Genomic DNA, 27,564 nt, shown 5'->3' on the forward strand with positions numbered 1-27,564 from the left:
CCGATCCTGCCGCTGCGGGGGTTGGGGGGTCGGGGCCGCCCGGACCCCGCGAGCACCGGGCGGGTCCCGCAGCCCCGGGGGGCGGCGGGGGGGAGGTGCAGTGGCGGCGCCGGGCCGGGGGGTGGCACGGCCGAGCCAGGCGGGAGCGCGGCGGCCGCCGGTGATGCTGCCGGGGAGGGTCCCGGTGCTCCGCAGCCCCGGCCCCTCATCACCACCTTCCTCTCTCCCTGCAGCCCCGCGCTCCCGCTTCCGGGCGCCTCGGCAGCCTCCCATCCCTTCATCCTCCCATCCCTTCATCCTCCCATCCCTGCATCCGTGCTGCCCGGCATCCCTGCGTTCTGCATCCCGGCATCCCTCCATCCCTGCATCCCTCCATCCTTCCATCCCTCCATCCCTCCATCCCTCCATCCCTCCATCCCAGGCCGCCCTGTGAAGCCCGGCCAAGGCTCTGAGCCGTGACCGCTCGGTTTTGGGGAGCAGCGGGGGCCGCCCGGGCCCGGGGGCCGCGGCCGAGCTCAGCACCAGCCCCGGGGCGGGCGGGGGCTCAGGACCCCCCGCGCCCACCCTCGGCACAGCCCCGCGCCGGGGATGAGGCAGCGCCGGGGGGGCCACGAGCGACGCCGCAGGTAACGGTACGTGCTGGGCCCCGACCCCACCCCAAAATTGCCGGGGCTGCGGGGGCGGCCGGGGGGCCGGGGGGGGTTTAGGGGTGGCTGCAGGAATCGGGGTGCAAACACCCAACGTGGCAGCCCCTGGGTGCAGCCTCCGGCCTGCCGGGGATCCCCAGGAAGGTGGGGATGGGGCGGGAAAGGGGGAGGAGGGCGGTGGGAAAAGCCGGGGGGGGGCACAGGACACAGCGGGGGGGGGACGGGGGTATTATCTCGGAAAAGGCAGCGTACGTGCCTGGTGGGAAGGGGATTTGTGGCCGTGGTTCCACGCTCGATAATCCCGGGCGCTGGTTTTCCCCGGGCCATCTGGGCGCTCCGGGGGGGCCGTGGCCATGCCGGGGTCTCCCCTTCCCAGCAGCTGGCGGGAGCTCGCCACCCCCGGGCCACCATGCCGTCCTCCAAGAGCGAGAGCGAGTTCTGGATCGATGGGTCCCACCGCGAGGTGGCCCTGGAAGATTTCTACGTCGTGGGCCCCGAGCTGGGACGGTGCGGGCTGGGAGGGGACGGGGAGGGACTGGGGGGGGCAGGAGACCCCCCGGGATGGGAGCGTGTCCTGGTCGGGGCAGGGGTGGGTCTGGTGAGGGGAGGGGTGGAAGGACGTGGGGAGGGATGGAGGGACGTGGGAAGGGGTGGAGGGATACAGAGGGGGTCGAAGGGATTCAGGGGGGATGGATGAAGGGGGATGGAGGGATGCAGGGAGGGATGGGAGGATGNGGGGGATGGATGAAGGGGGATGGAGGGATGCAGGGAGGGATGGGAGGATGGAAGGATGGGTTGGGGGGTGGACTGTGGCAGACCCTCCCCTCACATGTAACCTGGGCCTTGGTTTGTGACGCTGCAGCCGCGGTCTGGGAGCGTCAGGGGGGGTTGGCAGGGTGGGCCTGGGGTCCCTGTCCCTGTGCAGCTGGATGGTCCTCCCCCGTGGTGGGCAGTGGGATCCTGGGGACACCCAGCTCCCCTCTGAGCACCCCAAGGCTCTGGGGTGGGCCATGGGGGTCCCACCTGCAGCACCCCCTGCAAAGGACAGGCAGTGCCAGCCCCCACAAAGGGACACAGGGTTTGGATTCCCAGGTCTGGATTTGTCCCCCCTGGGTTGGAAAACCCATCCAAGGGCACTGATTGTGATCCCAGCGGAGGTGTCTCAGTGCCCCTTGGGGTGGGGGGTCCAAAGGGGTGCTGGGAGCCCCCCTGGAAGCTGGGAAGGTTGATGGTCCTGTTTGGGGGGGCTCCGGGATGTGCAGGTGGGTTTGGTGGTTCAGGCTGGGCCAGTCCCAGCTGCCCTGGGTTGCCTTTGGCAGAGGATTCTGACAAACAGCAGTTTTGGTAAAAGCAGGAATTTAAGAGCTCTTGTTGAGGTGTGGCCGAGTCAGCCCAGGGCTTGGCAGTTCCCAGCCCTGCAGAGATGGATGTAGGACAGAGGGACAGGCCTGGAGCCCCTGGAATCAATCCATCCATCCATCCATCCAGTTTTAAATCACACTGGTCTCAGTCTTGGAGCCACCCACTCGTGGCCACACGCCCGGATCCAGGTGGGATCTGGGGCACTGGGAGCCTGCTCACCATGCACAGCTTTCCATTAGTGCCTCTCCTGGCAAGGCTGGATCCAACTGTGGCCAGGAAGCCCCAGAGGGCAGGAGAGAGATGGAGGGAACCGGGGAGGGATGGGGTGGCAGCAGGGGAGGCCCCAGCCCGGGGCTGCTCCCAGCCATCCCTCCCTGCACGTGCCCCCGCCGCCGGTCCGGGCAAATCCCATTGTTCACCATTTTCCAGTTCATCTGGAAAGCAAATGCAATTATCTCCTGTCCAGCCAAGGTTGATTGGGGATGTTTATTCGAGGCCTTGAGCGGCGGCTGCGGGGCGGCGGGGCCGGGCCGGGGTGTAGCGAATTCCGGCGCGAATCCAACCGCGGCCGTAATTGGGGAAATGCGAGGGGCAGCCGCGGGCACAGCGGGCTCAGGAGCCGCTCCGGCTCCTCCTAAACGCCGAGCCGAGCGCTCCTAAATGATCTTGTTAGCGGCAGGAATCAGGCCGGGAATTGTCCGTGCGGAAAAATCTGGTGGGAGGGCGACGGGTCCGGGCTGGGATTCAGCTGCTGGAGAGGGGGTGGAGGGTCCTGTCCCTGCATCCAGCCCGACTGGGAAATGAGGAGAAAACCTCCTGGCCTGTCCCACTGGAAGTGCATTGTCGTGGTGGTGACAGCAGCAGCGGTGCCATTTTGGGTTCAAGTCGCAGCTTTTGCCTGTTTTCCCGAGCTGGAGCGGGCGGTGGCCACCTCTCCCCTCCCAGAGGGAACAACGTGCTTCCAAACCGCTCTTTGTGTGCAAAGCAGAATTTCATGGAAAGCGTTGGGCGAAGGGATGAAAACGTTTTGAAACGAGGCCAGGTCTGGGGTTTGCTCCCCCCGGGCCCCGCAGCATCCCGGTGGAACTCGGTACCCGGCTCTGCCGTTGCCATGGGAACACCGTTCCCAAATTCAGCCGGATGAGTTGCAAAATCTGCTCTGGGTTTGAAGGCAAATCCCTCTTTCAGGAGAGCACCCGGGAGCGCGGGGGGGTTACGGGTGGAGGTCGCACAGCCCTGCCCGGGGGCAGGTTTGGGCTGGGGGGAGGTTTTGGTGTGGAAGTCGGTGGGTTTGGGTGTCTGTTCTTGCCAGCCCGAGGGTACGGGCAGGGGGGGTGCCGGGCACCTCCTGGCACAGCCTGAGCTCCGTCCCAGAAGGCGCCGAAGCCAAAGTGCAGTAAAACGCGGCCGATTACTCGGGGGCAGGAATTAATGTGCTCCAGGAGCCAGGCAGGGAGATGGAATTGCAAATGAGCCCCGGAATGGCCCCGAGCGACGGGCTGATTTCACCGTCCAGCGCTCAGAAAACGTGATTAACTCGATCTGAGATCGCCGCCGGCTGAGGGCACCGCGGGGGTGGGAAGGGAACGGTCCCGTGTCACCGCCCGGCCCGGCCGGGAGGTGTGTGGTGACGGGGGTGGCCGTGGCCGGGGGGACACGGCTGGGCTGGGCCCTGGCAGCGTCCCTGCTGTCCCGAGAGCGGGGCCACGGCGGCTCCGTCCTGTCGTGAAAGCCGCTTAAGGATTTAAACCCCCTGTAGAACTCGGGTTTAATTACAATGGCTTTGGCCCGGGAAGCCGGGAATGATGCGGGAGGGGGGGTGCAGGAGGAGGGGGATGCAGGAGAGGGGTGCAGGAAGGGGATGCAGGAATTGGGGGGGGGTGCACGAGGATGGGGAGGTACAAGGAGGGAGATGCAGGAGGAGGGGGATCCATAAGAGGGGGATCCACAATAGGGGACCCACACTGAGCTCCCAGGACCTGGCACTGGCAAAGGTGCTGGTGAGGGGCACGGGGAGAGTGGGACCCCCTGCCCTGTCCCAGCCTCACGCCCCTCATGCCCTCCCAGGGGAGCCACCTCGGTGGTGTTCAGCTGCCAGGAGAAGGGAACAGGAGCCCCCTACGCTGCCAAGATCCTGAAGAAGACGGTGAGTGGGGGGGGTGTCACGGGGGCACTGCAGGTGAGGGGGCTCAGGGTGGGGGGATGCAGTGGGAGGGAGTCCCCCCTCCTCCCTGCCAGAGCACCAGAACGGGCACGGGGCTGTCACTGGGCATGGCTCCCGTGGTCTGGGGGGTCCCAGGTGGACAAAACCGCTGGGGTTTGGGCTGGGGGTGCAGCAGGGGGGCACTGGGTGCATTTTTCTGTGGAAACGGGTCCTAGGACAGACGTGGGAACATGGTGAGGGGGGTCCTCTGGTGGGGGGCCGGACTCAGGCCCAGCAGCACAGGTGACACAACCTCTGTGTGGGCTCTGCTTTCTAGATCGACAAAAAGATCGTGAGGACGGAGATTGGGGTCCTGCTGCGGCTCTCACACCCCAACATCGTGAGTACAACCCCTGTGACAGCTCCCAGCTCCCTTTGGGTCGGGCCCAGGGCTCCTGGTTTCCCCTTAACTCTGCCCACAGGCAGCCCAGTGCTGAGGGAAGGGCTGGGATGTCCTTGTCCTCATCCCATCTCGGGGCAGGATGAACCCATCACCCCATGGGAAACCCTCCCTGCACCCCCTGTCCCCTCCCTGCCTCTCAGACGGGGTCCAGGTGACTCCCCACTCGCTGCCACATAAAATTCCTGGTCCTTGCAGCTCCTTTGAGCTCCCACCTCTGATATCAAGGACTCTCCATCCTCCTCCTCTCCCCCCCCCCAATCCCCTGGCCTGAGATTTCCATTCAGTAAGCAATTTCCACCGAGGAGATCAAATGAATCCCACAGAAAATTGCCCGTCTGTAATGAATCCTGTGAGGGGAGATAAAAGGGGAGACCAGGGCTGGGGGGCTGGGGCCGTGTCCCTCCCCTCCCTGTCCTTGCTCAGCACCCGGGGGATAACAGGGGATAATGGGAGGGTGAGGAGCGGGAGAGGGATTGGAGCAATTCCTGGTGCCCAGAGCAGAGCCAATCCCAGTGGCAGGGGCTGGGGGGCTCCGTCCCACTGCCCCCCCACCTCCCCAGAAAGGCTTATTCCCGGCTGCTTAGTTCTGCTGGAAAATTGCAAAAGTGTCTTGGAGAGGCACCTGAGTTACAGAAATGGCACAAAAAGCTGCCTGGCAGCTGCTGTGGGGCTGAGGGGGGGTGGGACAGGGCCTGCTCCCGTTGGGACTGCGGCTGGGACACTGCTGGGATGGCACTGGGACACTGCTGGGATGGCACTGGGACACTGCTGGGGTGTCACTGGGACACTGCTGGGGTGGCACTGGGACACTGCTGGGGTGTCACTGGGACACTGCTGGGATGGCACTGGGACACTGCTGGGGTGTCACTGGGACACTGCTGGGGTGTCACTGGGACCTTGCCTTCCACTGGCTGCTCCTGCCCAAGCTGCACGTCCCCCAAACCCGGGGCACAGTTTTTTCCAGCCCAGCCACACCACCCGCCCTTGGAGCTTTACTCTCTGGAGGAGCCCCAAAACCTTGATGCAAAGAAACGAAGCCAAGAGAAATCCAACCTATCCAAAGCCAGGGATAATGGGGGGAAGTGCTGGGGCTGGGGTGTCCCTAAGCCCCTCAGCCCGCTGGGTGTGGGCCTGCCTTGGGGTGTTACAGTGTTTGGGGGCAGTTTGGTGCTTCAGCCTTTTCCATGGAGAGTTCCCCCAGTGCCAGGGCGGATGCAGGGATAAGGGCCAGGATGGAAATCACCCACTCAGAGCAGCCCAGCCGATCCCAGCCGGGGATGGGAAGAGGCTCCTCTCTGATGTGTTATCAGAAACACAACAGAAAATCCAATTTCTGCCCTCCCTCCTCCTCCCCTCTGCAGGCAGCGTGGAGGAGGATCCAGCCACTTTGAATATTTAAATCCCCGAGGTTTCTGTAGGGTTCTGCTCATCCCAAGTTCAAGTGATTGTTGAAGAGGAGCTGCTCTGTTCCATTATTGACGCCGGAGCCGTCTCCGCTCTCGCTATCGTGCGGCACCGACCTCGACAGCGGCTGATAATAGGATTGTAAACTTTTGAAGTTAATGGGAAAATTATAGTGCTCCGTGTATTATTCTAATGCAATAAGCTGCCACATAGTGTCTCTCACCCCGCGGGGGCTCACGGCTTGTCACCCAGCCTGGGAAGGGAATGATTAAAGCCCCATGAAATTCGTGGTGTCACAAAAGCCTTAAGAAGCACGAAATTCTTGGGTTTCCATTAAAAAAAAAAAAAAAAAAAAAAAAAAAAAAAAAAGAAAAGGCAAAATTGCATTTTGACGTCGCTGTCTCGAGAGAGAGAATCGTTGGTTCCAGATGGGCTGGGGCGGCACAAAGGGCTCAGCCCGTGTGGGGCTGAGACAAAACTCGGGAGGAAAACACTGGTTGGTGCCTCTTCTGCTGCAGAACAGTCCCAGGGACAGTTCAGCCCCAGAGCCCTGATCCCAGAGTGCATCCCGTGGGGCTCTGTCTGTGTCTCCTGCACCCCAGAGAAGTGCAGGATTCATCCCAGGGGATGGAGGCAGGGCTGGGCAGAGGCACCGAGGCCCTGCACAGCCGGGGCTGCGAAATCAAACCTCTCAGGGAGCTCCTCCTCTGGCAAATGAGCTCGGAGACATGAAGAGGATAAAGGCACCGGCTCTTCCCGTTCCCAGGTTTATCTTCAGTCCCTGTGAAGTGAGCAGGGCTGCTGCAAACACTTAAAACAATTCGTGTTTAAACAAATCCAGAGGCAAGGAGGGAAACGTGCTGGTTGCCCTGAAACAACCCTTTTCCCCTGGCGGTGAAATGCTCCTCCCAGCACAGCCGGGATGTGTATCCCGCATCCACATCCCTCCTCCACATCCCACAGCCCTCCTGTCGCCCTTTGCAGATCAAGCTGAAGGAGATTTTCGAGACGCCCTCGGAGATCGCGCTCGTCCTGGAGCTGGTGACGGGGGGAGAGCTCTTTGACAGGTATGTCCAGCCTGGGGTCCCCAGGGCGGATCCCCCCCGGATGGTGGGGGCAGGATGGGGATGGAGGGGGCTGATGGTCCCGTGTGCCCCCAGGATCGTGGAGAGGGGGTTCTACAGCGAGCGGGACGCGGCTCACGTGGTCAAGCAGATCCTGGAGGCAGTTTCGGTAACGTGTCTTCCAGGGAGGGGGTCCCACGGGGGGCTTGGGGGTGTCACTGTGGGGGCTGCACCCAAATATCCCTTGGGAGAGGCACCCAGAGCTGCACCCATCCCAAATACCCCTGGGGGAGGCATTTGTCTGCTCACCCTTGGCCTTCCACAGGCACCTCTGTGAGATGGATCCACTTTTAGGGGAGGAGGGAGGAAGGTCAGTGCTGCTCTGCATCCCAGGTCTGCTGGAGGTGGGGTTTCTGTGGAAACAGGAGGGTTTAAAAATGGGAACTCCTAACTGGAAATGTCCTCCCCAGACCCCCCCATGCCCTGCCAGGAGGGCTGTTCCCAAAGGACCCGCCGGGCGAGTCAGTCCCGGGTTTGTTACAGGTCCCCAGTTGCTGCCACCTCCCAAATTCTGTCTGAGGCCGTTCCCTTCCTTCCCTCATCCCACTTTTTCCCTCCGTGCAGTATTTGCACGAAAACGGGGTCGTCCACCGGGACCTGAAGCCGGAGAACCTGCTCTACGCAGACCTGTCCCCCGACGCGCCCCTCAAAATTGGTGGGTCTGGGGCCCCGCCGGGGGGTCGTGGCACGAGGGGGGGTTCCTGGTGCCCCCCCTGATGGCAGCGCCGCTCCCCTGTGTCCCTCCAAGGTGACTTCGGGCTCTCCAAGATCGTGGACGAGCAGGACACCATGAAAACGGTCTGCGGGACGCCGGGGTACTGCGGTGAGCGGGGTGGGGCTGGGCTGGGAGGGGGATCTGGGGGCCCTTCCCTGCCTGAGGCCGTGCACAGCTCGGTGCAGGGGTGGCTGGTGGCTGTGCCAGGCCTGGGAGACGCCGCCGGTGCCCAGGAGGTGTTTCCTCTGCCGTGAGGCTCCCACCGTGCCAGGTGGGGTGTGTTTGAACCCCCAAACTCTGCTTCCAGCCCCCGAAATCCTCCACGGGTGCCCCTACGGCCCTGAAGTGGACATGTGGAGCGTGGGCGTCATCACCTACATCCTGTGAGTGGCTCTGGGGGGTGGAACCAGGGCCGGGAGGGTTTGTCCCACCCCGTCCCACAGCGGGGGCTCGGTGGGTGCAGCTCCTCTCAACCCCCTCCCCAACAGGCTCTGCGGCTTCGAGCCCTTCTTCGACCCGCGGGGGGACCAGTACATGTACAGCCGGATCCTCACCTGCGACTACGAGTTCGTGTCCCCGTGGTGGGACGAGGTGTCCCCCAACGCCAAGGACCTGGTGAGGGGGCGGCCTCGGGGGGCTCGGGGGCTCAGCTTCGGCTCAGCGCCCGGGAAATAACCAACCCCGGGGCGTTTTCGTCGCTCTTAGGTCAGAAAACTGATCGTTTTGGACCCCCAGAAGAGGCTGACGGTGTCCCAGGCCCTGGAGCACCCCTGGGTCACCGGGAAAGCGGCTAAGTTTGCTCACATGGACAGCACGCAGAAGAAACTGGAGGAATTCAATGCCAGGAGGAAACTGAAGGTGAGGGGGGGGCACCCGACCCCCTGGGCATGGTCCTGTCCCCTCGGGCAAAGGGCTGGGGCCAACCAGAGCCGTTTCACCGGGGTTGTGGACCCCCCACCCCAAGCAGAGTGACATGTGACAGTGCAGGGGGCCGGTGTGGAAGGTGGTGAAGGATGGAGGAGCTGCTGCAGGGAAAAGCATGGCCAGAGGGGAAGGGCTGGGCTGCCACCTCCCCCTCCACTGCTGGGGGCTTGACAGTGGCTTTGAAGGGGAGGATTCTGCCAAGCACCCACTAACGACCACTCAGTGCCCAAAGGAACGACCGGGGCTGGATATGGGGGGTTGGGATGGACATCTGGAAAAGCTCCTTCCCCCAGAGGGTGGTTGGCACTGCCCAGGCTCCCCAGGGCAGTGGGCACGGCCCCAAGGCTGCCAGAGCTCCGGGAGTGTTTGGACAATGCTCTGGGGGACAGGGTGGGATTGTTGGGGTGTCCTGGGCAGGGCCAGGGGTTGGACGTGGATGGTCCTTGTGGGTCCCTCCCAGCTGGGGGTGTTCTGTGACTCTGTGACTCTGCAGTTCTGTGACCCTGTGCCCCCGTGCCTTTGCCACAGGCTGCCATGAAGGCCGTGGTGGCCTCCAGCCGCCTGGGCAACCACGGGCACCACGACTGCTCCCGCGGCGGGCGCAGCCAGGGGGGTCCCCGGGGCCCCTGCCCGCCCCAGGGCTCGGGGACCACCGGCCCCGGAGCCCCCACGGCCGACGAGGACCTCGGCGTGTTCCAGAGCGACCACCCCGCCGTGCCCCCCGTGCCCGTGCCCGGCGCCGGCTGCCAGAGCTAACGGGGTCACCTCCGACCACCAACGCCCGCCGAGCCTCGGGGGGAGCGGGGGGGCCGCGAGAGCCCCGAGCCCGTGGTCTGGGCTGTGGGACGTCCTTCTTTCGTGTCCTGTTCCCGGGAGTCGTCCCGGTCCTGCCCGTGTGTGTCTGTGCCCACCCGGCTCCGGGGACCGGGCGGGGCTGGGATGTGACTCCTGGGATGTGACTCCTGGGATGTCACTCCTGGGATGTCACTCCTGGGATGTGACTCCTGGGATGTGACTCCTGGGATGTCACTCCTGGGATGTCACTCCTGGGATGTGACTCCTGGGATGTCACTCCTGGGATGTGACTCCTCTTCCCGGGGCCTCTGGGGCTGGGAAAGGTCCCAAATGGCTTAAAAACGAGGAGCAAAGAGCAGCACAAAGGATTTCTCTCCCCTCCCCTCCAGAGGCAGTGGGTTGTCTTCGAGGGGTTTGTACTTTCCTGTAAATAGTCCTGGAAGGTTTATTTCTTTAGGTTATTGCTGCCCCTTGCTGTGATGTCTCCAGTGCTGTCCCCAGGCCCAGCTGGGGGTTTGCTGCTGCGTTAGACGAGGTTTTAGGAGCCTCTGAACCCAGATGTTTGATCCTCTCTGGAGAAAATTGTGTGCCAGTGGTTCCCTTGCCATCCCTGGTTGGCAGCTGACCTCCAATTTGTTTTTATTCCACCTGGTTTTGTGTGTTCCCACCTTGTCTTGCTGTGGATTCGTGGTGGTGGGGTTGTCATGGAACTGGGAATGCTGGTCTGGCCTCTCCTTGGCACTCCAGGTCAGCATTTACACAACAGTTTTAAGGAAGAACAAGGCAACCCTTTCCAGGGTGCTTTGTGGGACAACTGTAACTGTGCCCTGAGGGAGGGCAGCGAGTTTACACCTACTTGGGTTGTTTCTTTGTTTTTTAATGAAATCAGGGGACAAACCTCTTGAAAAGAAATTTTCTAGGCAGCACTTATGGAGCCACAGGACAAAGCATTTGCAGATTTTAAAACAGAACAAGTGACCAGACAGGAAAAGCCATATTCCACCTGGGAATTACGGGGAGCTGGCGGCTGCACAGCCCCAGCTGGGGGGTCCAGCAAGGTTTGATCCCTGAGGCAGCCCATGGCCTGCACCCCCACGGTCTGGGTTTGTAGCAGTGTGTTCAGGGCAAAACCTCACCTGGAGGAGGGTCAGTGTGTACAGGGGGTTCAATCCCCCAGGGCAGGGCTGCAGAACTGAACAGCTGGTACAGGAGGGGCAAAAACCCCCCAAAATGGGTGTTTTGCCGAAGCTGAAGCCGCGGTGACGGGCCCAGGGGTGACAGAGCAGGGTCAGCAGGGCACGGGAGGAAAACATGGCACAAGGATTTTGTGTTTGTTTGCAGCACAAGCAGAAATCAAAAGGGCTCCATGGAAGGGCTGATCCGCCGTGTGGAGCTCAGTGATGTTTAGGGAGCTTGTAAGGCCAAATACAGAGGAGAAATAGGATGTTCAAGGGGGGTTTTTACTTGGAAAAATATTATGTCTTGAGCAGAACTGGACTTTTTTTAACTGAGTTGTCCCTGTGTGGGATGTCACGGGGGAGGATGTGGACGCTGAGCCCGTGGGATGCTGCAGCACCAGGAAATTATCCCTTTTTCTTCGCATTTTGCAGCAGGGGCAAGTTTTTTCTCTCCTTTTTCTAATACCGAGGGCTGACCTTTGCAGTGTGTTCTCATCTCCAGTCTCTGTCCCACCCTTGGTGTGTCCTTCCAGCTCCGTGTTGTCTCCGTGTGCTCCAGCGGGACCGGAACCCCACCTTGAACCTTGTTGTTTATTAACCCGGGTTTTAAAGACTGTTTTATATCCTTTGACATGAAATACTGATTAAAGCACCTTGCAGGACCAGGCTGGAGTGCTCGGCACCCCCAGAGCCTGGGAAGCAGGGGCTGGTGCTGGGAATGGCTGAGTGACATTGCTGAACATTCCCAATCCCGCAGAAAAGTGGGAATTAAGGTTTCAGTGAGGTAACAAAAAAATAAATTACACAAAGTGTCTCCAGTGGTGGAAAGCACGGGGTGGGGGGAGGAAGCTGGGAGCAAAAACAGGAGTTTGCCTCTTATGTTAACAACTATTCCACAGGTATCCGTACTTAAAGGTAGGAAAAATGTGCTCCTGGGAGTAAAGCCCGCGGAGGTGCATTTGGGTCTGTTGCTGTTTGCAGAGTGCGTTTGAGTAACTGCTCCAGTGTAGTGGTGACAGTTCTGGTATCAAGGTGTTCATAACGAAGTAGAGACAGCCAATAAAGTATCAAACATCAGAGCGTGGGCTGCCTTTTCACTGTTACCCTCGGAAAAAAACAGGGCTAAAAACTGCCACGGGGTGGTTTGGGTGGGAAGGGGCTTTAAGGATCACCGGTCCCGCGGGCAGGGACACCTCCCATGGACCAGGTTGCTCCAAGCCCTGTCCAGCCTGGCCTCGGGCACTCTCCGGGCTGGGGCAGCCTCAGCTCGGGTGGGAGCGGAGGAGCTGCCAAGTCCCTTCGAGCCCAAACCGTTCATAGGCCGGAACTTGATAACGTCACACATGGCAATGACGTCACACATGGCAATGACGTCACCGGTCCGCTCCCGTGCCGCAGCACCGCCCGCCCTCCCCTCGGAGTAGGCGGGGCCTGCCGCGAACTCTCCAATAGGAGGAGAGGGCAGGCGGGGCGAGCGGCGCAGCGCTCGCTCCCATTGGCTGCGGCGCACCGTGTTTTGGCGGCGGCGGGGAAGGGGAGGGGCGGGGCCGGCGCGACAGGCGGCGCTCGCTGATTGGTCGACGTGGAGCCAGGGGCGGGACCAGGGGAGGGGCGGTCGGGCGGCGCATGCGCAGTGCCTCATGTGGCGGGCGGCGCGCGCGGCAGTGTCGGGAGCGCGCACGGTAACGACCCCCCCCCCCCCCCGCCCCGCCGCGGGCCGAGGGGACCTGGGGGTGAGGGGGGGGCTGGGGGTCCGTCCGTTCTGAGGGGGTGAGGGGGGGCTGGGGGTCCGTCCGCTCTGAGGGGGTGAGGGGGGATTGGGGGTCCGTCCGCTCTGAGGGGGCGAGGGGGGATTGGGGGTCTCTCCGCTCACCGGGACGGCGGGCAGGGGGAATTTGGCGGTCCCGTCCCTTCTCTCAGCAGGGAGAGCGAGGGGGTCCCGACCCTCCCCTCAGCGGGCAGCGGGGCGGGCGGGCAGCCCGTCCTTCCCCTCGCAGGGGTTGGGGGGTCCCGACCCTCCTCTCCCCTCACCGACGGATCGGGAGTTCCCGTCCCTCCCCTCCCCGTTTTTTTTGGGGGGGGGATTTCGTCCCTCCCCTCACCGGGGGAGTTTAGAGGTCCCTCCCCGGGTTTTGGGGGGGTCCCGACCCTCCCCTCATCGGGGTTTGGGGAGGCGTCTCATCGTTCCCCTCCCCGGGGTGTGGGGTGGGGGGCTCCTTCCCTGCCCGGGCGGTTCTGGGGTCCCTCCCCGGGGGTGTCTGGGAGTCCGGGGGCGGTTTGGGGGGTCGGGCGGGGCCGGTGGGTCCCGTTCCGGGCGGTGTTAACGGCCCTTCCTCCCTGCCCGGAGCCCGCGGCCCCCCAGGATCGGCCTGGTGAGTACGGCGGGGCTTCCTCGTCCTTAGCGGGGCTTTCCTGAAGCCCCCGAGGGCTCCGCGGCCCCTTCGCTCGGGTTATCGCCGCGAATCGCGCGTAAAAACCGGCACCGAGCTGGATATGAAAGTCGGTCTAGCGAGCCGTTTTTAGGGTGTAAATGCCCAGTTTTAGGGTGTGAATCGCTGTTTCCAGGGTTTGGTCGCAGGGAGGTGTGGGTTGGGCAGGCCCGCGGTTGCCTTGGTTAATTTGTGACAGTGTCGTCCTCACCCGGTGAGACCCGCTCGTGTTCCTGGAATGATGGAATTATTGAACCTTGGAATGGTTTGGGTCGGAGGGGACTTAAATGCCCATCCAGTTCCACCGCCGTGGGCAGGGACACCTTCCTCTAGACCTGGTTGCTCCAGGCTGGCCTTGGACACTTCCAGGGATGGAGCAGCCACAGCTTCTCTGGGCGAACTACAGAGAAATGGAATTTAAAAATACGGTTTTGAAGAATGGTGCAGGGTAACATCACTGCAGTGATCCCAAAGCTAAAACAATAATAACTTTAATAATGTGTTTGATTAAGCCCTGTGTTTCTTTAGAAAGATAAAGACAAAAGTGGACTAAGGTGGATGACTCCTTTATTCCCTTTTTTCCTCAGAGGACACTGGAATTGCCCTTTTTCAGCCATGGCCGACCCAGAGTTTGTTCTCTGCAAGTGGAAGAGGCGTTTGTGGCCAGCCAAGGTAACGAGGGAGTGTTTGTGGATAGCACTTGGGACGGGATGAAATGGAGCAGAAAAGGAGTGAAAGCTCCCAGTGGACATGTTTGTACTTGCCCAGTTTCACACTGGGAAGTGTCCAGGGCCAGATTGGACGGGGCCTGGAGCAATCTGGGAGAGTGGGAGGTGTCCCTGCCCATGGCAGGGGGTGGCACTGGATGGGCTTGAAGGTCCCTTCCAATCCAAACCATTCCATGATTCCATGATCCTAAGGCTGCAGCCAGCTGCCAAGGACTGTCAGGCTGTTCCTATAAAAATGTTTTGATGTCAGATCTGTCGGATAAGGATTTTAAATAAGTATTTTTGTGTAGGTTCTGTGCAAACCTGGAGTTGCTGGGAGCGCTCATGTCGGCACCACGACGAAGATGGGATTTAAAGCTGAGATACTGGGCTTGGAGAAGCAGTTGAGTATCCTTGTTCCTGCCACGTGTTTGCATTCTAAGATGTTAAAAAAAAGAGGGGGGAAAAAAGGAATCCCTTCACCTGAGGATTCCTGTGAGGTGGGATCGTGGATTTACAGAGGGTTTAGGTGTTTGACCCTCACAAGGACAGGTCTGGGGGGATGAGTATGTTGGGTTTATTGGTGGCTGAGAGCAGAGTTGTTGTGTTGGGGGTGTTCTCTGTGCTGGTTCCAGTGAGCTCTGTTGTGTTTCAGGGTCAGTGTGAGCTCTGCAAACGCTGTTCCACTGACAGAGGAGCGGATCAAGGCCATTGCCTCCAGCCTGGGTGAGCAGGGGCCAAAATGTGCTGCTTTGCCTCTATTCCAGGTGTAAAACAGACACAGAATCTCAGCCTGGGGGAGAATAGCTCTGTATTTCACTTACGTAGTTTTGAGGAGCTTTTTTTCACCTTTCTTTCCTCCTTTTCCATCCATAAAATTGGAAAATAGGTTAAACGTGATCATTTTCCTCTTCCCTGTGGCAGTTTTTTGGTGGGAATGATGAAGAAATGTGCATTTCCCTCAAAACTGGTCTTTGTGTGTCTCTGTCCTTTGCCTTAAGAATCACGGATGATTCCAGTGTTAGAAATTGCACCTACAATAATGAAGATCATTGCATTTACTGAATATTCTTCTTCATCAGAGCAAAAGAACAACGTGAGTGAGGCTGTGGAGGAGCTGCAGTATCGCTGTTCCCTTAAAATTGCCCTGGATATCCTCACCCAAAGTGACTCAGGCAGACAGGCACCACCTGCAGAAGGGCCAAACCCCGAGTTCTCCCGGGACAGGAGTGTGGGGTCTCCCCCAGCCGCCCCCTCCCGCAGTTTGTGGCGCTCTCGCTCTGCAAAGCCGCAGCCTGAGGCTGCCAAGGGTAAAAGGGATCCGGGGAGGAACTGTAACCTGAGGGGTGCCACGAGAACGCGGCTCCTGGGAGGCTCCGTCCCGTCAGGGGAGAGCAGCAAAGCCCGTGGAGCTGGAACCAGCCCTGCCAAAGCCTGTGGAGCTGGAATTAACCCTTCCAGATGTGGTCCCAGGGACCTGAGTGATGCCCCAGCCCCTGCCAGTCACAACTGCAAAGTACCACGACCGAAATCATCACCGAGACAGAGGAAAATCCCACCCAAACCAGGGAGTAAAGTCTCCCTTAAGACAAAGGAGGGGAAAAGTCAGCAAGGAAGGAAAAGATCATGCAGGGATGATTCCCCCCAGGGCCAAGCACAGCTGCCCCCTGAGGAGGGGTCTCTGCCTGTCCCCTCTAAATCTGGCACCGTGGAACCTGCCCAAAGGACTGGAACCCAACCTGGAAGGACATTCCTGGATTCCTCTGGTGAAAACGCCTCGGATGAGTTGGAGAAAAGCATCAGCAGTGAGAGTGAGAGCCTGGCAAAGCAGCTGGATGGAAGGAGAAAGGCAGAGGGTGGAAAACAGCTGGATGGGGCAGGTGTGGCCTCGGGCAGAGACAGGAAATGCAGGAACCACTCTGGATCCTCACCTGGGCCTTCTGGTGCCTTCCCTCAGCCTCAAGAGCAGGAAAACAAGGATCCTTCACCCCTGGCTGGGAATAAAGCAAAGCAGATGCAGCTGCCTGACTCTGAGGAAGATGAAGGTGGGCAGATCCCCTGGGGAAGGGAAACCTTTGTCCTGTGTGGGTGTCGAGCACTGTAACTCATCTTGGAATCTTGCTTTGCTTTTGGGAATGTGGGTCTCGAATTGCTGATTTAATTCCTTTTGGTTCAAGTTTTGGAGAAGCAAAAGTGCTGATGCCTTTGGTGATGGGGTGGCACTTGGCTTGTCTGGAATTACTTAGGGTTATCCATGGAAAGCTGTATTCAGCTGCAATTGCTGCCCTTTGAGTTCACACTTATTTTCCCTGCTGCTCTAATTAGTTGAGATTAAATGATGTTTTTAAACGAGCAGTGAGCAGGTTGTTGCAGAGGCCCAAAATCAGTCTTATTGCTTCCCCTTTTCCTCTTTTATCCACATTATCAGGCTTTTTCCTGATTAAGAGTGTGCAGGGGTGGCAGACCTTTGTGTCACAGTGATTTGTGGTGCTCTGGGTCACTCACACAGGTGGGACAGACCCTGTGTCCCCTGGGGGTCACACTCAGGTGTGTCTCACCTGCTCTGGAGCTGATCCTGTTCCAGTCCCTCCCCACACTTACAGCCCCTGGTTCTTGCTGCTCTTGGCAGGGCTGGATCCCTCTGGGATGTCCTCAAGGGCAGTTTCCTCGGAGAGTTTCCCTCCACTCTCACCTCTGGCAGATGAAGAGGAGGAGGATTTTCCCTGTGTTCTGTCCTGTCAAGGTGAGACATCAGCACCCCTGGGGGAGGTTCCTCACAGTTTGCTCAGCCCTGGGGGTGAGACCCGACCTGCCCAGGAGGGAATCCAGCTGTGTCCAAGCTTGGCATAAAGTGCACTTCCTGGATGCCTCAGCCTTCTTGCTGCAGCATGGAATGTAAATCCCTGTGAAACTGGGCAAGGGCCTGGGCCTGAAATTCCTGAGTTTCTGTTCAGAAGCCCCTGTGCCGCATTTTGGGGGGATGCTGCTGCCCTGTCACCTCAGATGAAACCTGTGAAAGCACTGAAGAGAAACTGCTGGAGTTTCTCCTGGAGAAACAGCCTGGAGATGGACAAGAGAGGGTGAGATCTGTGTTGTCCCACTGATTTTTGAAGCCAGTTTCCTTTTTATTTCCCACCTTAGTGCCCCAGTCCATCGAGGAGGGGATGCTGGTGTGGTGCAAGTTCCGGCGGTATCCCTACTGGCCAGCAGTGGTAAGAGCAGCTCCTGCCTGCTGATATCCCGTTATCCTGCTGAAAAGGAGCAGTTTGCCAGTTCTGGAGTGGCTTTTGCCCTTCCTCACTCACGTAAGAGCTGGAAATGTTAAAGATCTTCCAGTAGAAAAGTTCCAGAGCTCGTAGAAGTGAAATTACGTCTGACAAAACCACATAAAAAGTCAGTGTGGTTAACTCACACCTGTTTATACCAGAGCAGAGGATCGTCCTGTGCCATGGAATAGGACCTTCTTCCCAACTACCAAGAAAGGGGATGGTCCTTGTGCAATGAAAGTGCTCCCTTGGGGTAACTGGTTACTCCTTCCAGTTCAATTTTTCGTATTTGTGTAGTAAAGGAAGTTGCACAAATAAGAAAAAATGAAGTGTGGGGTGTCAGATATCCATGGAAAATGTCTGTGCTTTGTCAGGGTTTGGGATTTTTGGAGCCTAAACGAGGCTGTTTTCTGTCCCCAGGTGAAAACAGTGAAGCGGAAGCCCCGGAGGGCCTGTGTGCTCTTCATAGATGGGACCACAAACGAGAAGAAGAAAGGGTAAAGTGGACTTCAGTCACATCCTGAACTTCCAGTTTCTGTTACTGTGTGTTCTGTGCCCATTTCCTGGTGCAGGGCGAGGACAATCCCTTCGGGTTGATCGGGGAGGAGGGGCTGGGGCAGGGGAGGGTTGCAGGTTGAGGCAGGTCCATGTCCAGGGGCAGGGCTGAGGAATTAAGAACAGAAGAAAAAGAGAGGCCCTGGGACACAGCCAGTGTTTTACTTGTGCTGCCCAAACTTCCTGGAAACACAACCTGCCTTTAGCTTTGTTCTAAACCAGGTGTTTGGTTAAAAGATTCCACAGTTTTTCACTTAGTCTGAAAACCAAAACTGGTAAAACCTGCACTCCTGGGCAATAAAATAAACAGGGAAATGAGGCAGTTGAGTTGCACCTCTAACTGTGTTTCCTTAAGTTTTTCGGTGTCTCTGAAGACCCTGAAGCACTTTGACTGTGAAGAGAAGCAGGAGCTCATTGTGAGTATCCCACAAACGTGGAACTGCAGGGGTTGGGAGAATCTAGTGGGAATACAGGGAATACCTCCACCAGGGGAGGAGTGTGGTGGGGCTTGGCACCCCCCAAAGCTGCTCTCATCCCTGGGACAGCCATGGCAGGAGTGGATTCATGATTATTAACCATTTCTGTGACCTGGTTGGTGTCTGAGAGTGGAACTCCTGCAAAGCTGCTCCTTTTGGGGCTGTTTCACATATTTTCCTGTTTTGCAGGAACGAGCCAAGGAGAACTATCCCCAGGAGATCGAGTGGTGCCTCCAGCTCATCCGGGACTACTGGGTCCGAGTGGGTAAGGAGGGCTCAGCTGATCTCAGCCGTGGAATCCCAGACTGGAACGGGTGGGAAGGACCTCGAAGCCCACCCAGTGCCACCCCCTGCCACGGGCAGGGCCACCTTCCACCAGCCCAGGTGGCTCCAAGCCCCGTCCAACCTGGCCTGGGACACTTCCAGGGATGGGGCAGCCACAGCTTCCCTGGGCAGCCATCCCAGTATCCCTCAGGAAAAGGGTAACCCCAAACTGCCAGCTTTGATTCCTGGGCTGAATGGAAGTGGTAAATAAGTAAATAAGTGGTAAATAACCCCTGTTTTGGGTTTTCAGGTTGTCATTCCTTCACCGGCTCCTTCCTGGAGTATCTCGCCGCCGACATCAGTGAGTGAATTCATCACTTTTCTCGTTTTTTCTCACTTTGGTAAATTTAACTCCAGCATTTACACACGAGTGAGTTTGGCACCAGACCCAGAGAGGGGCTGCCCTTAAATTCACAACATACCATCGTTGCAATTAAGGTTTTAATGAAGTTTTTAATTAAGGTAAATAAATATGGATGGTTCAAGGTAATCAGGTCGTGGAATCAGAATAGTTGGAGTTGTAACTGGTTCCTTCACGTTGTAGACTTCTTGTCAGAGGCAACTCCTTAATCTTTTTTTTTTAAGGCAAATGAAGATTTTAGTGGTGGTTTTTTAACCCCTTTGCTAAGGAAGGAAGAAAAAATTCTCTCTTACCAATAAAGTTCTTTATTTTCTATTTATGTATGTAATTATGGATGTGAGGGCCCTTTGTATATTTAAATAGAAATGCCTGTGGCCTTTGTTTCAGGCTACCCAGTGAGGAAACAGGGACACCAGGGTGAGGTGGAAATGACCTTCCCCAGCACGGCAGAGGAGGATCTTGGAGAGTCTTCCTTGGAAAATTCCCCCCAGAAGCCCCTGAGGAGGCTCCTTCCAGACAGGAGCAGAGCAGCCAGGGACAGGGAGAACAAAAAACTCGTGGAATTCATAGTGAAAACAAAAGGGGCAGAGGAACATCTCCGGGGGATCTTGAAAAGCGGGAAAAAATCCCGCTGGCTGAAGAAATTCCTCAATTCCTACTGGTACGTGACCCGTGTGGAGACCTACCTGGAGGATGAGGAGCAGCTGGAGCTGGTGTTTGATTACCTGAAGGAGGTTTACAGGGAGATGGACACGACGAACCTGCGCCAGATCCTGGGGGACGGCATCAAATTCATCTCGGACGTGCTGCTGCCTGAGGTCAGGGAACAGGGAACAGGGACAGGGACAGGGAGGGAATGAATAATTCCTGTTATTTGTGAGCTTGGTGTGCTGTGAGTCCTGAGGAATGACCTGGGGAGAGTTCCCAGAGCTGAGCTGAGCGGGAACACTCCCACCTGCCCACAGCCTGAGTCACTGAAATGCCGACTTTTAAGCAAGAAAGGAGATGATTTGATTTGAGTGGTTGGTTGCTTTTAAAGGCAGAATGATCATTTTCTGGTGTGTTTTAATTACTCCTGAAATGGTTCAAAGCTTTGTTTTGGGGTTTTTATTTTAATTTGGCAAGTTCTCAGGGTTTTCTTGGTCCTTTGTGCGTGTGAGTGGGGGGAGGGGGATGGGTTTGCTGGTTTTGTGGTTGTTTCAGATGTTTTTCTGTTCGTCACAGGAATTTTCCCAGGAGAACATTAACTTGTGTAGAAGCAAAATTACTGTGAAGAATATCTTAGTCTGGGGATAAAAACACTCCCCTGGGGATGATACAGGACTAGTTTGTATCATTTATTTAAGAATTTCAGGCACGCAATGAGCAGTTTCATCCAAGTTTTCTAAGTGATCGAGGAACCCTTTTCTCAGAACGTGCTCACCTGAGGCAGCTTCAAATCCCTGGTCGTGACTTTTGTTTTGTTTAATGATTGTAAATGAATTAAATGCCTTTCTAGGCCATTATCTACGCCATTGCTGCCGTGTATGACATCGACTACAAGAAGGCAGAAGAGAAGTACATTAAAGGACCACCTGTGACCAAAAGGTATTTTTGTTTTCAGTATCCCCTGAGGTTTTTTTACCAATTTACTGCTTGTGCAGGAAGATGTTGAGCGTAAGGACAGGGGAGCTCCATGTCCTCCCTCCTCTGGGGGTCAGAAACAAAGGATTAGACATGGAAAACGTTCTGGCTGAGCTCCTCCAACCCTGCAGACTTCAAATTGTCCAGATCATCCAAAGACGTCCGGGTCTGCCTAAAAGCTTCCATATTTTTCCTTTCAGGGAGAGAGAGCTGTTTGATGAACAGATCCGGGCCTGGAAGAAGCTCAAGTCGACCCTGGAGCCTGAGGAGAGCTGAGGGTTGGTGGCCCCCCCCCGGGTGCAAACAGCCAGTGGTGATTTGTATAAACGTGCAATTCTTTCCCGAGTCCCTGTGTGTGCCCCCCAAAAGCTGCTCTGGTCTCAGCCCTCCCGCTCCCCGTGGCCCCCCCGTGCCCAGCTGCTGCCAACGCCGCCGTCCCGTCCCCCCGTGCCCCTGCCCCGACCCCCGGTGCCGTGGGGGCTGTTTTAGCCAAACGTCTGCCCCGGGCAGGGCTGTCCCCGAGCAGGGCCTGCTCCCTGTGCAGCCAGCGGGGCCCGGCGGGCTCCCCCCTCCTGCTTCCCCTGCCTCCGAGTGTGGGAAATAAAGTTGGTGCCCAGTGCTGCAACCTGAGTCACGAGGCTTTGGGTCTGTGTTGTTAGGACAGCTGAGGTTCCCCGGGGAGGGAATCCAGGTTTGCTTGAACAAAACCATTCCCTTTCCCTGGAGCAGCGACCCGTTGGAATGCTGGTCTGTTGGCTCTTCTGAGGCCGAGAATTTAGGGGGGCTTTTAATTGGCTTTTTCTCGTTTAAATTCTCAAATTGATCCTGCCCAGCTTCGCTGGAGCTGTGGGCACGTGGAATCAGTGTCACCAAGAACTAATTAATGATAAACAATGATAAATGATAGATAAAACCCCCTGATTATGGTTTCTTCATGATAATGAAATGGGATCTCTGTGCTTGTCCAATAAAACCCAAGATGATTTGAAATGAAGAAGTTTAAATTGGGATCCAGATGTCTATTCTGGCTCCAGTAATTATCTGAATATATTTTAATTACACTTTTAATTGCTCTGTGCTCTCTAACGAGTTTCACTATGGAATCCTCATTCCCCTTATCTCAAATACCTCAATTACAGGAATGGAACAGGAAGGGAGGGTTTTATTAAAACTTGTGAGGAGGGATAATGAGTTTTAGGGGATGGGATAAATGAATGAGGGGTTTGTGGAGTTGACTGGGAGCTGTGAGTGGCACTTCCCCTGTGGAAGTGAGAGGCTGGGATGGGGTTTCCTGCCCTTGATCCAGGTGCTGCTCCAGGTGCTCTGAGGTGATTCCTTTACATCAACCCCGTGTTCCTTTCTCCACGAAAATCCCTCCAGCGCTGTGAGAATCCTTCTCCACACCAGTGCACGGAAGCAGAACTCCCACTTCTCCCTGCCTTCACCCCAGTCATGGAATCCTGGAATGGTTTGGGTTGGAAGGACCTTAAAACCCACCCACTCCCACCCCTGCCACAGGCAGGGACACCTTCCACCAGCCCAGGTTGCTCCAAGCCCCGTCCAACCTGGCCTTGGACACTCCCAGGGATAATCCTGATTTATCATACCCCTGGTTTGATTTCATATTTTAATCTGTGGTGGTTGGTGCTCAGGGAGGTGCTTCCACCCCATTTTACATCAGGTGAATGTTGTTTTTACGTATCAGATGAGCCTGTAGTATTGTGTGCTGGTGTCTTGGTTCCTTGCTATTAATCACAGGGCTGAGAGCAGGAAAATGAACTTGCTGGTTTCTGTTCTTGTTCTCTATTTGAAACGGGCTCAGTCTGCTTGTTAGTGACTGTCCAGTGTTAATTAATGCACATTCCCTCACCTCAGCTGCCTCCTCAACACTCAGGTCATTAACTTACTTATTATTAATTTATTTAATAAATATTATTTATTAGTCCAGTGTCACATCTCACAGTGTCACCCATCCCTGTCCGGGTGTGTGTATTTCCAGGAATGTTAAAACAACCGGGAGCAGCGTTTTTGGGGTGAAAACACCCCTTCTGCGGGGCGAGCCCGGCAGGAAAAGAAGCTTCTGCCGAAACCCGGGATCGAACCAGGGACCTTTAGATCTTCAGTCTAACGCTCTCCCAGCTGAGCTATTTCGGCTGCACGGCCCCGCTCCGCCCCCCCCGGCCGTCAGCGCCGGGGCCGCGCGGGGACACGGGACAGGGATACGGGATAGGGACGTGGATACGGGACACGGGACATGGATATGGGACATGGATATGGGACACGGAACACGGGGGGACATGACAGGGATATGGGACACGGGGCATGGATACGGGACAGGGGGGACACGGCACATGGATAGGGGACACGGGGGGACACTCGGGGACACGTGGGACAGGGGGGCACATGTGGACATGGACAAAGGACACGGAGGGACACACGGACACGGGAGACGCGGGACAGGGGGGCGGCGGCAGCGCGGTCTCTGTGGCGCAATCGGTTAGCGCGTTCGGCTGTTAACCGAAAGGTTGGTGGTTCGAGCCCACCCAGGGACGGCCGCCTGTCCTTTTCCTGCCGCGATCCCGCGATCCCGGGGCCGCCCCGGCCCCGCCCGGTGCCGTTTTACCGCGGGGCCGGCGGGGGCCCCCGGAACGGTCGGGCCCGGGGCGCGCGTTCCCCGCCGGAGCGCTGGGGCGGCGCGCGCCGGACCCCTTTTGGGGGCGCACCGCGCGCAGAGGTTGCGTGAAGGGCTGCGGGAAATGGCGGCGGCGGCGGCGCTGGGCCGTGAGCGGGGACGGGGCGACACGGGGCGGGAGCGGGGCGGGAACGGGCACCGCGACAGCCGCCGGGGCACGCGGACAGGGACCGGGACCCGCCCTCCGCGCGGGGACTGAGCCCACACGGACCCCTGAGGGGGCTCCGCCGCGGCCCCGGCCGGGCTGAGCTCTCCCGTCCTCTCTTGCAGGTCTGCGGCTGCCCGGGCACGGCGCGCTGGGCTGGCGGTGAGCGCCGGGAACGGCGGGGAGGGGGTGCGGGGGGTCCGGGAGGTGGGAGCCCAGCCCTTGATGGGGCCGCCAGCCCGCGTCTGAGCGGCTCCCCCGTGCCGGAGGGCCCCGGGGTGGGGGGTCAGCGGGGGTCTCCTCCCCGGCTGCCCCGTGCCCGGGGCTGTTCTGCCCCCCGGGAGGGGCGCGGGGGGAGCTGTGTCACCCGGTGTCACCCCCGGGTGTTTCTGTCCCCAGGCCCGGCGCTGTGGCTCCTGTTCAGGCTCAGCTGCTCCACCAGACGCCGGCGGCCGATCGTGCAGACAGGTGAGGCAGCTCCTCCCCCGTGGGGTCGGTCTGTCCCTGTCTCTGCCAGGCGTCCCCTCAGTCCCCCGCTGGAATCCAGGGGGAGCTGGAACTGGGTGAGCCCTGGGGACCGGCAGCCAGGGACCCACTGTGATCTGGGTATGACAGAGGGGCTCTGCCTGAGCACCAGACCCCACCCTGGGGGAGACCCCTCTGCCCCAAACCCAGCCCCAGAGAGTGTGGGATTGTCCATCCTTGTCCAGCATACCAAGGATTGCTCAGGGAATCAGGGCTCCCCAGGGCAGTGGCTGATTGTGCAGGGAGGTGATGAGGAGCTCACACCCTGTGCTGTTCCCTGCAGCGCTGTGCAGGTCCAGAAGAGCTCTGCTGTGGTCCAGAAGAAGTCCTTTGTCCCCAGCAGCCGGGGCGAGTATGTTGTCACCAAGCTCGATGACCTGGTCAACTGGGCCCGGCGGGTGAGTCCAGACTCCTGGGATCCAGGGAAACACTGGAGTCCCCTCCTGCTCGGGATAAAAATAGGCTCAGAGCTCCCATGGCAGAGTTACACGGACAGAGGGTGACATTTGGGTCCGGTGACAGAGCGGGACAGAGGCTGGAGGGGCAGGGATGTGGAGCCAGGGGGGAACACGGAGCAGTTGGGGGGGTGGAGCAGGGAGGTGGGCTGGAACTGCCCTGTGGTCACCAGCAAAAGGCACTTTGTGGAGTTTACCCAGCCCCTGCCCCGAGCAGCTGCTCTGCCTGGGGTGAAGGTGACACGAGTGACACTGCCCTGGGTCCACTGTGCTCTGCCTTAGCTGGGCTGGCCCTTCTCTGGCCACCACTGCCTGTGTGGGGCTCGGGGCTGTCCCTGGGGGGCTCTGACCTGTCCAGGGGGGCTCTGAGGTGGCTTGGGCAGCGTGGGAGGTGCAGGGGAGCAGCTCAGGCTGCACCCACAGCTCTCCCTGTGTCCATTGCCCCAGGGCCGTGGGTTTTGCTCTCCCACACTTTGAACTTCTCCTGTTCCATTTCCCTTCTGTCTGACGGACTCTGTGAAGTCAGACAATGCCCAGGCACCCCCAAAANCCCCCGGGTGTTTCTGTCCCCAGGCCCGGCGCTGTGGCTCCTGTTCAGGCTCAGCTGCTCCACCAGACGCCGGCGGCCGATCGTGCAGACAGGTGAGGCAGCTCCTCCCCCGTGGGGTCGGTCTGTCCCTGTCTCTGCCAGGCGTCCCCTCAGTCCCCCGCTGGAATCCAGGGGGAGCTGGAACTGGGTGAGCCCTGGGGACCGGCAGCCAGGGACCCACTGTGATCTGGGTATGACAGAGGGGCTCTGCCTGAGCACCAGACCCCACCCTGGGGGAGACCCCTCTGCCCCAAACCCAGCCCCAGAGAGTGTGGGATTGTCCATCCTTGTCCAGCATACCAAGGATTGCTCAGGGAATCAGGGCTCCCCAGGGCAGTGGCTGATTGTGCAGGGAGGTGATGAGGAGCTCACACCCTGTGCTGTTCCCTGCAGCGCTGTGCAGGTCCAGAAGAGCTCTGCTGTGGTCCAGAAGAAGTCCTTTGTCCCCAGCAGCCGGGGCGAGTATGTTGTCACCAAGCTCGATGACCTGGTCAACTGGGCCCGGCGGGTGAGTCCAGACTCCTGGGATCCAGGGAAACACTGGAGTCCCCTCCTGCTCGGGATAAAAATAGGCTCAGAGCTCCCATGGCAGAGTTACACGGACAGAGGGTGACATTTGGGTCCGGTGACAGAGCGGGACAGAGGCTGGAGGGGCAGGGATGTGGAGCCAGGGGGGAACACGGAGCAGTTGGGGGGGTGGAGCAGGGAGGTGGGCTGGAACTGCCCTGTGGTCACCAGCAAAAGGCACTTTGTGGAGTTTACCCAGCCCCTGCCCCGAGCAGCTGCTCTGCCTGGGGTGAAGGTGACACGAGTGACACTGCCCTGGGTCCACTGTGCTCTGCCTTAGCTGGGCTGGCCCTTCTCTGGCCACCACTGCCTGTGTGGGGCTCGGGGCTGTCCCTGGGGGGCTCTGACCTGTCCAGGGGGGCTCTGAGGTGGCTTGGGCAGCGTGGGAGGTGCAGGGGAGCAGCTCAGGCTGCACCCACAGCTCTCCCTGTGTCCATTGCCCCAGGGCCGTGGGTTTTGCTCTCCCACACTTTGAACTTCTCCTGTTCCATTTCCCTTCTGTCTGACGGACTCTGTGAAGTCAGACAATGCCCAGGCACCCCCAAAACGCCAGGCAGTGGAAGGATGGGACAAAAATTTATTTCCAAAGTGGAGAACACAGGACTCAAAGAACATCAACCATTTCAAACACCAGGCCTGGGGAAAGAGCCACCCCCTGTTCCCCTCAGGGCTGTTATCATCCCTGGCCCCCCTCTGTGGGGGCCCTCACACGTGTCTGCAAGGACTTGCCTTCTTCTCATACCAGGGAGAGTTTCCCTGGGACACAGGAGGGGGAAACACCTAAAACTGTGTCTGGGAAAGATTCCTCTTCCCGGCGGGAAAACCCTCCTGCGCGAAACGAGCCCTGGTGTCCCCGCAGTGAATCCCCCGGAGGGGTCTTCACCCTCACAGACCCTTCCCCCACGAGTCACCTGCCCCTGTCCCCGTGTCCCCACAGAGCTCCCTGTGGCCCATGACCTTCGGGCTGGCCTGCTGTGCCGTGGAGATGATGCACATGGCAGCCCCCCGCTACGACATGGACCGCTTCGGGGTCGTGTTCCGCGCCAGCCCCCGCCAGGCCGACGTCATGATCGTGGCAGGGACCCTCACCAACAAAATGGCCCCGGCCCTGCGCAAGGTACCGGCACCGGGGGGGCTTTGGGGCCGGCGGGGGGGCCTGGGGGTGATCCCAAATATCCCTGTTCCGCAGGTCTACGACCAGATGCCCGAGCCTCGCTACGTGGTGTCCATGGGGAGGTGGGTGCCAGGACCCCCTGTGAGGGGAGTCTGCGTGTGCAGGGAGAGGGAGGGAGGGGGATTCTTTGCTCACTTGTTACTCCAAGCCCTTAAGTTCTCTAAAGAGGCCCTGCAGAGTGGGACAGTAAAGCTGCCTCTGACTGGGAATGATGTGTGTGAGTCACTGGGAGCTGCACAGTCCCCCCAGGGGCAGGTCCAGGGGGTTGCAGCTGCCAGAGTCCAGGAGCTTGTGTATGTCCAGAATCCTGGAATTTGCAATTGGGCTCAAAACGTACCAGCCGGGGCTCCTGAAGGGCTGAAGGACCATGGTGTCACTGCCCTGTCCCTCCCTGGAGCTCAGCCAGTGCCCACCTGCTGAGGTCACCTTCCCTTGACCTCCTGTCCCCCTTCTGGGGGGGTCTGACCCTGCCCCTCTCCTGCAGCTGTGCCAATGGTGGAGGGTACTACCACTACTCCTACTCTGTGGTGAGGGGCTGCGACCGCATCGTGCCCGTGGACATCTACGTGCCAGGTAGGGGGGGAGTGAGGGAGTTCTGGGCATTCCCACAGAGCTGGGGGGAGGTTTCAGAGGCTTTTCCTGTTTCAAACTGTGCTGGTGAAGCTGCAGCAGCTTCAGGGAGCTCTGCCGAGGTTGCAGCGAGGGCTGAGCTGGTGGTGTCGCTGTCAGGGCTGTGGGAGGTGCGAGCTGTGGTTGAGACACACTTTGCCTGGAATCAAAGCATTGCTTTGATAAAGACCTCCTTTGAAAAACACCAGCAACTTAGTGTCTTTAACCACGTGCCTGTACGAGCAGCCTGTGCCAGCCACAAAGCCAGGAGGAAGTCACAGCTTTGGGATAAAGCCCAGGGTTGTCACCTCT

General features: G+C 58.8%; 3 protein-coding genes and 2 non-coding genes across 12 annotated transcripts in view; 4 read left to right on the top strand and 1 right to left on the bottom strand.

Annotated features, from left to right (window-relative positions):
- Nucleotides 1–586: 586 nt before the first annotated feature.
- On the top strand, nt 587–9,734 carry LOC108506958 (calcium/calmodulin-dependent protein kinase type IV-like). Of its 5 annotated transcripts, none has more exons than XM_017834434.1 (12): nt 587–632; nt 1,024–1,154; nt 4,077–4,155; nt 4,490–4,552; nt 7,004–7,086; nt 7,180–7,252; nt 7,708–7,798; nt 7,892–7,966; nt 8,166–8,241; nt 8,347–8,473; nt 8,564–8,716; nt 9,311–9,734. In XM_017834434.1, the coding sequence occupies exons 2-12, from the start codon at nt 1,057–1,059 to the stop codon at nt 9,536–9,538; spliced, it is 1,146 nt and encodes a 381-aa protein (XP_017689923.1). In that variant the 5' UTR covers nt 587–632; nt 1,024–1,056; the 3' UTR covers nt 9,539–9,734. The 5 variants fall into 5 exon arrangements, with proteins under 5 accessions (XP_017689923.1, XP_017689922.1, XP_017689924.1 ...); XM_017834433.1 differs by having other exon boundaries at nt 597–632; nt 1,027–1,154; XM_017834435.1 differs by lacking the exon at nt 587–632 and adding an exon at nt 741–791 and having other exon boundaries at nt 1,027–1,154.
- A 2,594-nt stretch (nt 9,735–12,328) lies between these two features.
- Nucleotides 12,329–21,582, top strand: LOC108506957 (PWWP domain-containing protein MUM1). 4 transcript variants are annotated; one of them, XM_017834428.1, is made up of 15 exons: nt 12,471–12,488; nt 13,103–13,127; nt 13,772–13,856; nt 14,203–14,294; nt 14,547–14,617; nt 14,974–15,936; nt 16,521–16,634; nt 17,033–17,103; nt 17,578–17,654; nt 18,068–18,128; nt 18,378–18,453; nt 18,763–18,813; nt 19,261–19,691; nt 20,372–20,460; nt 20,697–21,582. In XM_017834428.1, the coding sequence occupies exons 3-15, from the start codon at nt 13,800–13,802 to the stop codon at nt 20,770–20,772; spliced, it is 2,229 nt and encodes a 742-aa protein (XP_017689917.1). In that variant the 5' UTR covers nt 12,471–12,488; nt 13,103–13,127; nt 13,772–13,799; the 3' UTR covers nt 20,773–21,582. The 4 variants fall into 4 exon arrangements, with proteins under 4 accessions (XP_017689916.1, XP_017689920.1, XP_017689918.1 ...); XM_017834427.1 differs by lacking the exons at nt 12,471–12,488; nt 13,103–13,127 and adding an exon at nt 12,329–12,437; XM_017834431.1 differs by lacking the exon at nt 13,103–13,127 and having other exon boundaries at nt 12,455–12,488; nt 13,798–13,856.
- A 995-nt stretch (nt 21,583–22,577) lies between these two features.
- On the bottom strand, nt 22,578–22,650 carry TRNAF-GAA. The gene has a single exon. It is a non-coding gene; the product is annotated as a tRNA-Phe (tRNA).
- Nucleotides 22,651–22,974: 324 nt separating this feature from the next.
- Nucleotides 22,975–23,048, top strand: TRNAN-GUU. Its single transcript has one exon. It is a non-coding gene; the product is annotated as a tRNA-Asn (tRNA).
- Nucleotides 23,049–23,252: 204 nt separating this feature from the next.
- The window catches only part of NDUFS7 (NADH:ubiquinone oxidoreductase core subunit S7), a 4,607-nt gene continuing 295 nt past the window's right edge, over nt 23,253–27,564 (top strand). The window contains exons 1-7 of the mRNA XM_017834331.1: nt 23,253–23,277; nt 23,459–23,495; nt 23,733–23,801; nt 24,142–24,256; nt 26,407–26,586; nt 26,659–26,705; nt 27,128–27,216. Of these exons, the coding sequence (XP_017689820.1) occupies nt 23,253–23,277; nt 23,459–23,495; nt 23,733–23,801; nt 24,142–24,256; nt 26,407–26,586; nt 26,659–26,705; nt 27,128–27,216 (562 nt within the window). The remainder of the gene's footprint in view (nt 23,278–23,458; nt 23,496–23,732; nt 23,802–24,141; nt 24,257–26,406; nt 26,587–26,658; nt 26,706–27,127; nt 27,217–27,564) is intronic.

The sequence above is a fragment of the Lepidothrix coronata genome, unplaced genomic scaffold (assembly GCF_001604755.1).
Source record: "Lepidothrix coronata isolate B3197 unplaced genomic scaffold, Lepidothrix_coronata-1.0 Scaffold233, whole genome shotgun sequence".
NCBI lineage: Eukaryota > Metazoa > Chordata > Aves > Passeriformes > Pipridae > Lepidothrix > Lepidothrix coronata.

Coding starts and splice junctions, on each gene's coding strand:
- LOC108506958 (XM_017834432.1), top strand. CDS start 3,150: ATGAGTTGCAAAATCTGCTCTGGGTTTGAAGGCAAATCCCTCTTTCAG. Junction 7,799..7,891: donor CGACGCGCCCCTCAAAATTG/GTGGGTCTGGGG, acceptor TGTCCCTCCAAG/GTGACTTCGGGCTCTCCAAG. Junction 8,474..8,563: donor CCCCCAACGCCAAGGACCTG/GTGAGGGGGCGG, acceptor CGTCGCTCTTAG/GTCAGAAAACTGATCGTTTT.
- LOC108506957 (XM_017834427.1), top strand. CDS start 12,382: ATGCGCAGTGCCTCATGTGGCGGGCGGCGCGCGCGGCAGTGTCGGGAG. Junction 16,635..17,032: donor CTGTGTTCTGTCCTGTCAAG/GTGAGACATCAG, acceptor TTCCCACCTTAG/TGCCCCAGTCCATCGAGGAG. Junction 19,692..20,371: donor CGGACGTGCTGCTGCCTGAG/GTCAGGGAACAG, acceptor ATGCCTTTCTAG/GCCATTATCTACGCCATTGC.